Source organism: Manacus candei, unplaced genomic scaffold (assembly GCF_025592945.1).
Source record: "Manacus candei isolate 608988 ecotype Guabito, Panama unplaced genomic scaffold, ASM2559294v1 h1tg000116l, whole genome shotgun sequence".
Taxonomy (NCBI): Eukaryota; Metazoa; Chordata; class Aves; order Passeriformes; family Pipridae; genus Manacus; species Manacus candei.
In genome coordinates this window covers 16,180-25,521 of record NW_026138164.1, presented here as the reverse complement: position 1 = coordinate 25,521, position 9,342 = coordinate 16,180, and the positions used below count along the sequence as shown (strand labels likewise).

General features: G+C 68.7%; 1 protein-coding gene across 5 annotated transcripts; it reads left to right on the top strand.

Annotated features, from left to right (window-relative positions):
- The first annotated feature begins 5,347 nt into the window (after positions 1–5,347).
- NAGK (N-acetylglucosamine kinase) lies at positions 5,348–8,955 on the top strand. Of its 5 annotated transcripts, none has more exons than XM_051770158.1 (10): positions 5,348–5,428; positions 5,997–6,081; positions 6,404–6,502; positions 6,578–6,719; positions 6,791–6,901; positions 6,978–7,090; positions 7,932–8,019; positions 8,266–8,363; positions 8,448–8,526; positions 8,599–8,955. In XM_051770158.1, the coding sequence occupies exons 1-10, from the start codon at positions 5,361–5,363 to the stop codon at positions 8,784–8,786; spliced, it is 1,071 nt and encodes a 356-aa protein (XP_051626118.1). In that variant the 5' UTR covers positions 5,348–5,360; the 3' UTR covers positions 8,787–8,955. The 5 variants fall into 5 exon arrangements, with proteins under 5 accessions (XP_051626118.1, XP_051626119.1, XP_051626122.1 ...); XM_051770159.1 differs by having other exon boundaries at positions 7,868–8,019; positions 8,599–8,774; XM_051770162.1 differs by lacking the exon at positions 8,448–8,526 and having other exon boundaries at positions 8,599–8,798.
- The last annotated feature ends 387 nt before the right edge of the window (positions 8,956–9,342 follow it).

Genomic DNA, 9,342 nt, shown 5'->3' with positions numbered 1-9,342 from the left:
CCATCCCTGTCCCTGCCCCATTCCATCCCCATCCCTATCTCTATCCCTGTCCCTGCCCCATTCCATCCCTGTCCCTGCCCCATTCCATCCCTGCCCCATTCCATCCCTGTCCCTATCACTATCCCTGTCCCTGCCCCATTCCATCCCTGTCCCTATCACTATCCCTGTCCCTGCCCCATTCCATCCCCATCCCTGTCCCTCCTGTGCAGGCAGGGTGGGAGCTCTGTGGGTGCACGTGGGTGTCATTCCCTGATGGAAGGTCATGAGCCCATCCCAGTGCTGGGCCCCGACCCTCGGAGCCCCTGGAATGGGCCAGAGCCACGGGAGCCACCCTGGGTGTCCCCAGTGCCACCACCCAGAGCAGCTGCCTGAGCTGGGACCCCGACACTGCCACCCCCAGCCCCCAAATCCCCCCAGCCCGGGTCACCCCGCCCCCCCACCTCCCCGTGCCCCCCCGGAATTCACCTCCGCGGCCCCTCCGCAGTGTCCGGGTGAAACGGGGCACAGCCTGGGCACAAACGGCACCCACATGACCCCATTCCCGGGGGGGTGGGCCCGGGAAACCCCCAGGAGGGCACAGTCGGGACACCAGGGAATATGGGATGGGATGGAGGGATGGAGAGATCGGTGGAGGGAGAGATGGATGGGGGGATGCATGGAGGGAGGGATGGGAGGAAGGAGGGAGGGAGAGATCAGTGGATGGATGGAGGGATGGAGAGATGGGTGGATGGATGGATGGATGGATGGATGGGTGGATGAGAGGATGGAGGAGCAGAGGGATGGATGGAGGGATAAAGTGAAGAAGGGATGGAGGGAAGGGGGATAGAGGAATGGACGGGTGGGGATGGACGGATGAATGGATGGAGGGATGAAGCAGTGAAGGGACGGAGGGAAAGAAGGGCAGAGGGATTCAGGGAGGGACGGATGGACAGAGGGAGGGACGAGAGGATGGAGGGCCAAGGGGGCGGATGCTGAGTTGGATGGATGCATGGATGGATGCATGGATGCATGGATAGGAGGATGGAAGGATGGCTGGAGGAATGGCTGGACTGATGGATGAACAGACGGATGGATGGATGGACTCTGGGAACAGGAAGAGGCATAAATGGACAGAGGAGTGGATGGATGGACTCTGGGAGCGGGCAGAGGGATGAACAGACAGACAGACGGATGGATGGACTCTGGGAGCGGGCAGAGGCATAAACGGACAGAGGGGCAGATGGATGGACTCTGGGAATGGGTAGAGGGATGAAAAGACAGATGGATGGATGGACTCTGGGAGCAGGCAGAGGGACAGACAGAACCTACCGCTGAGCGGGAGCCTCCGGGAGCAGAGCGGGTTCCAGAGCTGGGAGAAGGCGGGCGGGCACAGGGACGGACACACGGACAGGTCGCACTTCCCTGCGTGTCTCGGCTCTCCTGGCCGGTGCCGTGTCCCAGTGCCAGTGGCAGGGACGAGTCCCTGAGCTGTGCCACCACGGCAGGAGCCACCACAGCCCTGGCACCGCCGCGCCAGGTGGGGATGGGGATGGGGATGGGGATGGGTGCAGAGTCACCCCAAATCCGGTCCCAAGGGCCGCCTGGCCATGGGGCAGTCGCCCACCCCATCCCACCACCACCCCAGCCCCGTTGTCCCGCTCACCACCCTCTTCTTCCACACGGGATGTCCCCGGGATGTCCCCGGGATGTCCCCGGTGCCGCTCCGGCCCCGGCTCAGCGCCGGCACCACAGCCCGAATCCCGACCCAGAACAGTGGGATGGATCCCAGCCCCGAAACATGGCTCAGCCCCTCCAAAATCAGTGCAGCCACACGGAATAAATCCCTTCATGGAATAAATCCCTTCCTGGCTGGGCCTTCCTCTGCATCTCCTTCCTCTGCCTCCCCAGCCGGGTCCTGTGCGGCTCCGGCACCCAGAGCATGGAGCGGGGCTGGGCCGGGAGAACAGAGGGAGCTCAGCCCACGTTTGGGGGGCTCAGCCCACGTTCCCACACGCTGATGTTCCCCCTCCATCCCACTGCCCTCGCTCCCCCTCCCCACACCCGCCCGGAACCCACGGCAGCTTCGGGGACGGAGCTGTCCGGGAATACCTGGGCTCTGGTGGGATCGGGATGGCCCCTGGAGCATTCCCAGCTCCCACACTCTGCTCCCGGGAGCCTGCAGAGGCACCAGGAGGTTTGCTGCCCGTTCGCCCACAGCCCCCACATGCCCGTGTCTCACCCCAGCCCTCCCACGCGCCCGGGCTTCGATCCCATCCCGCCGGTGCCACCTGCTCGGATCCCAAACGGGGGGAGCTCGGGGGGCCCTGGGGAGCGCTGCCCTCCAGCCCTGCTCCCCCAGCGGGGTGCTGGGACGCGGTCTGGGCGCTCCCGGAGCCCAGGGTGGCACCGGCCCCCGCGGGGACAGCGCTGTCCCACCCCACGGGCCTGGCGGGACACGGCCCCGGCCCCGCGGACTCACCGGCAGCTCCCGGCCCGCGGCGGCTCCGCTCAAACTTTGCCTCAAGTTGAGACAAAGGCGGCGGGTGCCGTCCCCTGTCCCCCGGCCCTGCTGTCCCCAGACAGGCTGGTGCCACCAGGACTTAATGAGGGCACGAGGGCGGTGGGCTCAGGGGCTGCACACGCACACGCGGCGCCTTAACCCTTCCCCTGCCGCTCCTCCCCCGCCTTTGGGGGGGCCGGGCTCCTTGCACCTGCTCTCGGCATGGGGGGGTCCCTCCTGCAGCACCCCAAGACCCCCGGCCTGGAAAATGCCTGGAAGGACGTGGATGATCCCGAGCATCTCCTGGCTGGTCCCAGCCCTCAGCCCACCGGGTCCCTCCGCAGCACCTCGTGGCCACGGGGCACCCCCGGCCTCGGGAAGGAGGGTCCCCCAGGGGAGGAGGGACCCCCCAGCCCCGGATGTCCCCCCTCACCCCACAGAAGGGCTGGGGGGAGCTGACCCCAGTCCCGGCTGCTCCACTGGTGTCCCCATTTCTGCCCCGGGACCAGGGAGCCCCCGGCAGCAGCACCGTGGCCGTGCCGGGTCTGGGGTGTCCTGGCCGGTGCCTCCAGGTGGGAACGAGCCCCCAGCCATGCTGGGCCCCCTGTTCCCTCCTCTGGCTCTGTCCCCACAGCCCCACCCGCTCACAGTCCCTGCTGTGCTCCTCCCACCTGCCCTGCTTCCCACACCTTCCCTTTCCATTCGGATGGAAATGGAGCCTGTCTCTCCATCCATCCCTCCATCCATCCCTCCATCCATCCATCCATCCCTCCATCCATCTCTCCATCCATCCCTCCATCCACCCATCCATCCCTCCCTCCATCCATCCATCCATCCACCCATCCATCCATCCATCCATCCATCCACCCATCCATCCCTCCCTCCATCCATCCACCCATCTCTCCATCCATCCCTCCATCCGTCTCTCCATCCATCCATCCATCCCTCCATCCCTCCATCCATCCATCCATCCATCCATCCATCCTCCATTCCTCCATCCCCCTAATCCTCCATCTGCTCCCTCGGCCACCTCTCCATCTCTCTTCAGCCTTCATCATCCATCATCCTCTGCATCCCTCTGCCCTTCTAGCTTATCCCTCCACACATCCATCCATCCTCTTCATCCATCCATCTGCTCCCACCATTCACCTCTCCATTGTCTCCATCCCTCTGCCCACCTGGCTTATCCCTCCCTTTCTCCCTCCCTCCCTTCATCCACCCATCCACCCATCCCTCCATCCCTCCATCCCTCCATCCCTCCATCCTCTTCATCCACCCGCCCCTCTGCCTTCTCCGTCTGCCCCTCCCTCCATCCTCTCCATCCATCCATCTGCTCAGCCATCCCTCTCTCCACCATCTCCACCATCCTCTCCATCCCTCTGCCTTCCCATCCTCTCCGTCCTTCCTTCCATCCCCATCCATCCCCCTGCCTGCTCTCTGCCTCATCCACACCTCCACCCTTCTGATCCACCCACCCTTCCCTCTTCTCCAGCCATCCATCTCATCCGCCCATCGCTGTCCCTCCACCCTCTCCATCCTTCCATCCATCCCTCCATGCTCTCCACTCCTCCGTTCCCCCATCTCTCCCTCCAGCCCCCCATCTCTCCCTCCATTCCCCCATTTCTCCCTCCGTTCCCCCATCTCTCCCTCCAGCCCTCCATCTCTCCCTCCATTCCCCCATCTCTCCCTCCAGCCCCCCATCTCTCCCTCTGTTCCCCCATCTCTCCCTCCATTCCCCCATCTCTCCCTCCATTCCCCCATCTCTCCCTCCATTCCCCCATCTCTCCCTCCCTCCCTCCATCTTATCCCTCCATCAATTTTTTCCCTCCCTCTCTCTGCCCACCCACCCTCCGCCCACTCTCCGTCCTCTCCCTCCATCTGTCCCTCTCCCTCCCTCCCTCCATCTGTCCCTCCCTCTCCCTCCCTCCCTCCCCGGCCCCCGGGACACGTGGCTGTCCCCTCTGTCCCGCTGCCATCATTGTCCCCGCTGCCATCCCTGTCCCCTCTGTCCCCTCGGAGGGGCTGCCCGGGGAGGGGCTCAGCTGTGCCCCGCGGCCGGGGGGGTCCCACAGATGCCCCCGCGCCCCCCACCCACGGGGGTACTCGTGGGGGGGACCCACCCCATGGGGGCCGGGGCCGTGGGGACAGAGGGGCCCCCGTGCCGCGGTGGGCGCGTCCCCAAGCGCTCCGTGGGAGTGGGGGGCGGCAGTGGGGGGATCCCCCGCGCCGGGACCGGGGCGGTCGGATCGGGTCCGATTGCGGGGGGCTGCGGGGGGGCTGCGGGGGGCTGTGGGGGGGCTGCGGGGGGCTGTGGGAGGGCTGTGGGGGGGCTGCGGGGGGGCTGCGGGGGGCTGTGAGAGGGCTGCGGGGGGGCTGCGGGGGGCTGTGGGGGGCTGTGGGGGGCTGTGGGGGGTTGTGGGGGGCTGTGTGCGCGGGGCGCGGTGTCACAGGGAGTGCGGGTCTGGGTGAGGGACCGGGGGGTGTCTCACGGGCGGGTGGGGGGCGGGTGAGTGCGGAGGGGTCATGTCGCGATGGGGGCTGTGTCTGAGGCCGCGCGTGGGGCCGTGTCGCGGGTGGGACCGCCGGGCTGTGTCCCGGGTGATCCCGGGGGTCCCGGGACCCCCGAGGGGGGCAGGACGGCGGCACGGGGTCGGCACAAGGACCCGGGGCGGGCGGGTGGGCGGGGCCAACGCCCAGGGGGCGGGGAGAGGGCGGGGCCTCGACCTGTGGCGTGCCATGTGGGCGTGGCCATGGGTGGAACATGGAACGTGTCTGGCTGTGGAGCCACGCCCAGAGGGGGCGTGTCCAGAACCATCTATGGCGATGGGCGTGTCCACGCACTATATCTGGCAGTGGGTGGCACCGGGGCGGTGCCACGCCCATGGGCGTGGCCCAAGGGGGCGGGGCCGTGGTGGCCGCGATGGCGTCGCTGTTCGGCGGCGTGGAGGGGTGAGGGGTCCCGGGAGGGTGAGGGATCCCGGGAGGGGTGAGGGATCCCGGGAGGGGTGAGGGTCCCGGGGAGGGCTGAGGGGTCGCGCCGCGGGCAGAGGGGCTCCCCGAGGCCCCGCACCCCCATCCCCGGGCACCCCCACCTCCCTGATGGCCCCGACCCGCCGCTCCCGGGGACCCCCAGCCTGGGGAGGGTCTCAGGAGGGGTCACGGGGGCAGAAACCGATGGGGGAGCAGCCGGGAACTCCATCCGGCCCCTCTCCCCGATCGGCTCCTGCCCCCCGACCCCTCCTGCCCTGTCCGGGCTGTGGCCGGGGACCGAGGTCAGTGGGGCAGGGTCAGCACCTCGCCACTCGCAGGGACCCCATCCTGGTCCCACCCCCCTCCAGGGACCCCCATCCTGATCCCACCCCCCTCCAGGGCCCCCCATCCTGGTCCTACCCTCCTCCATCACCCCCAAGTGCTACTCGGGGGGCCGGTGGGGCTGAGTGGGGGTCCCCCCTCGGTGGGCTGGGGTGTGGGGGGCTGTGGGGTGGTGCTGGCAGTGTGTCCCCCCCTCTCTCGGCAGCGGGGGCACCCACTCCAGGGTGGTGCTGGTGTCTGGAGATGGGCAAATCCTGGCCGAGACAGAGGGACCCTGCACGAACCACTGGGTGAGCTGGGGGACACCCCCTGCCCAGCCCGGGGGCTGCAGGGCATGGAGGGGGGCACAGGACATGGGGAGGGGGGCTGAGGCCTGGGGGGGGGGGGGTACAGAACTCGGAGGGGGGACGCAGGACACGGGGGGCTGGTTCTGGCTGTCCCCAAGCTCCCAGGGTGCTTGGGTGGGATGAAGCCACTGGAGAAGGTTCCGAAGCCGCTGGAGAAGGTTCCGGGGGGTCCCCCCTCTCGTGGCTGCCGTGGAGCCACGTGGGACCCCCAGGGAGGGAGCCTGGGGTGGGCCGGGGGGGCTTTAGGGTGTCCCCCGTGTCCCAGCTCATCGGCTCCGAGAAGTGCCTGGAGAGGATCGAGCGCATGGTCAGCGAGGCCAAGAGCAAGGCGGGGGCCGACCCCCAGGTCCCCCTGCGCTCCCTGGTGAGGCCCCCCCGTCCCCCGCCCCGGGACCCCCCCGGGCACACCCCAGGGCTGACGGGGACCCTGTCGGGGCAGGGGCTGTCCCTGAGCGGGGGGGACCAGCAGGACGCCATCGGGAAGCTGACGGAGGAGCTGCGCCGGCGCTTCCCCCACCTCAGCCAGAGCTACTTCATCACCACGGACGCCGTGGGGGCCATGGCCACGGCCACCGACCACGGTGGGGACCCGGGGGGGTGCGGGGGGGGGATACCCCGGCCCAGGGGGTGACGGTGCCCCCCGGCCCCGCAGGGGGGATCGTGCTGATCTCGGGCACCGGCTCCAACTGCAAACTCATCAACCCCGACGGCTCCGAGACCGGCTGCGGAGGATGGGGGCACATGATTGGCGACGAAGGCTCCGGTGAGCCGGGGGGGACGGGGGGGACGGGGAGCTCCGTGGGGGGGGGCGAGGCGGCCCCTGACCCCCCCCCCCCCAGCGTACTGGATCGCCCACCAGGCCGTGAAGATGGTGTTTGACTGCATGGACAACCTGGAGGTGCCGCCCCACGACGTCGGATACGTCAGGCAGGCCATGTTCGACTACTTCCAGGTGCTGCGGGGGGCTGGCAGGGGGCTGGGGGGGTGTCAGGGGCTGGGGGGGCTCTGGGATGGGTGTCAGGGGCTGGGGGGGCTCTGGGATGTGTGTCGGGGTCTGAGTGGGCTCTGGGATGGGTGTCAGGGTCGGGGGGGGCTCTGGGATGTGTGTCGGGGTCCCAGTGGGCTCTGGGATGGGTGTAGGGGTCCCAGTGGGCTCCGGAATGTGTATTGGGGTACAGGGGGAGGAGTCTGGGATGGCTGTCAAGGTACAGGGTGGGCTCTGGGATGGGGGACAGGGTCCTGGGGGGGCTCTGGGATGGTGGATGGGATCCTGGGGGGGCTCTGGGATGGTGGATGGGATCCTGGGGGGGCTCTGGGATGGGGGCTGGGGTCCTGGGGGGGCTCTGGGGTGTGTGCAGGGTCCTGAGTGCTCTGGGCTGGGTGTCAGGGTCTGGGGGAGCTCTGGGCTGTGTTCTGGGTACAAGGGGACTGTGGGCTGTGTTTTGGGGTCCGGGGGACTCTGGGCTGTGTTTTGGGGTCCGGGGGGCTCTGGGCTGTGTTTTGGGGTTTGAGGGGCTCTGGGCTGTGTTTTGGGGTCTGGGGGACTCTGGGCTGTGTTTTGGGGTCCGGGGGGCTCTGGGCTGTGTTTTGGGGTCCAGGGGGCTCTGGGCTGTGTTTTGGGGTCTGGGGGGCTCTGGGCTCAGTACTGGGATCCAGGGGGTCTCTGGGCTGTGTGTGGGGTGCAGGGGATGCTCTCAGCTGCACAGTGGGATGGGGTCCCTGTCCCCAGGGCGGGTCCCCTGTGCAGCCGGGCCCCAGAGCTGCCCTGTGCCCCCCCCATCGCTGCCCCCCAGATCTCGGACAGGATGGGGCTCCTGACCCACCTCTACCGCACCTTCGAGAAGTCCAAGTTCGCGGGGTTTTGCCAGAAGCTGGCAGAGGGTAGGGAGGCCCCTTCGGGGGGGAGGAGCTGTCCCGGCCCCCCCGGGCACCGTCACCCCGTTTGTCCCTCCCGGTGCCACTCCCCGATCTCTGCCCCGGGCGCACCTTGGCCCCGAGCACCCCGAGCATGGGGAGAGTGGGACACGGGTGCCACCCCGTCCCCCGCAGCCCAGCCCGGCTTGTGGGACCCCCGGGGGGCGCAGGGGGGGTCCCAGGTCCCCGTCCCACCCCCCACCCCGTCCCCAGGCGCCCAGGCCGGGGACCCTCTGTGCTGCCACATCTTCACCAGGGCGGGCGAGGTGCTGGCGCGGCACGTGGTGGCCGTGCTGCCCAAGATCGACCAGGTGAGCGCCCACCCGGGGCTGGGGGGGGGCTCAGGGGTGGGAGGGGTCTCGGCACCCTCCACTCACCCCCCCCGACCCCCCCAGAGCCTGTTCCTGGGGGAGCTGGGGCTGCCCATCGTGTGCGTGGGCTCCGTGTGGAACAGCTGGGAGCGGATGCAGGCGGGTGAGCGCAGGGACGGGGGGACGGGGGGGCCCGGGGGGCCCGTGTGACCCCCCCGTGTGCCCCCGATCCCAGGGTTCATCCAGGTGCTGGCCCAGGCCCGGGATGAGGCCCCGGGCCGCCTGTTCTCCCGGTTCAGCCTCCTGAAGCTGAAGCGCTCGTCGGCCCTGGGGGGGGCCCGGCTGGGGGCCCGGAACGTGGGGATGGCCCTGCCCCTGGACAGAGCTGGGAACGTGGACGTGTTCTACACACACGTGTTCTGAGGGACCCCAAACACGGGGGGACACCCCAAACACGGGGGGACACCCCAAACACGGGGGGACACCCCAAACACGGGGGCACACCCCAGCAACAGGGGGGGCTTGGACTGAAGGGTTTGTGGTTTGGCAATAAAAAGGTTGCACTGCCCAAAGGGGAGTGGGGTGAGGTGGGGAGAGGGGCTGGGGGGGTGGGAGAGTGGGGATGGGGCTGAGACTGTGGGGAGAGGGGCTGAGTCTGTGGGGAGAGGGGCTGAGATTGTGGGGATGGGGCTGAGACTGTGGGGATGGGGCTGAGACTGTGGGGATGGGGCTCAGATTGTGGGGATGGGGCTCAGATTGTGGGGATGGGGCTCAGATTGTGGGGATGGGGCTGAGATTGTGGAAATGGGGCAGGACGGGGATGGAAACGTGGGGCTGGAAGCACAGGGATGGGGCAGGGTAGGGCAGGGTGGGGCTGGGAGTGTGGGCATGGGGCACAACGGGGATGGGGCAGGATAGAACTGAGAGAGTGGGGCTGGAGAAAAATGGGGCTGGAGGCCGGGATGGGGCTGGGAGAGCA

Coding starts and splice junctions, on each gene's coding strand:
- NAGK (XM_051770158.1), top strand. CDS start 5,361: ATGGGCGTGGCCCAAGGGGGCGGGGCCGTGGTGGCCGCGATGGCGTCG. Junction 6,720..6,790: donor GGCCACGGCCACCGACCACG/GTGGGGACCCGG, acceptor CCGGCCCCGCAG/GGGGGATCGTGCTGATCTCG. Junction 8,364..8,447: donor TGCTGCCCAAGATCGACCAG/GTGAGCGCCCAC, acceptor CGACCCCCCCAG/AGCCTGTTCCTGGGGGAGCT.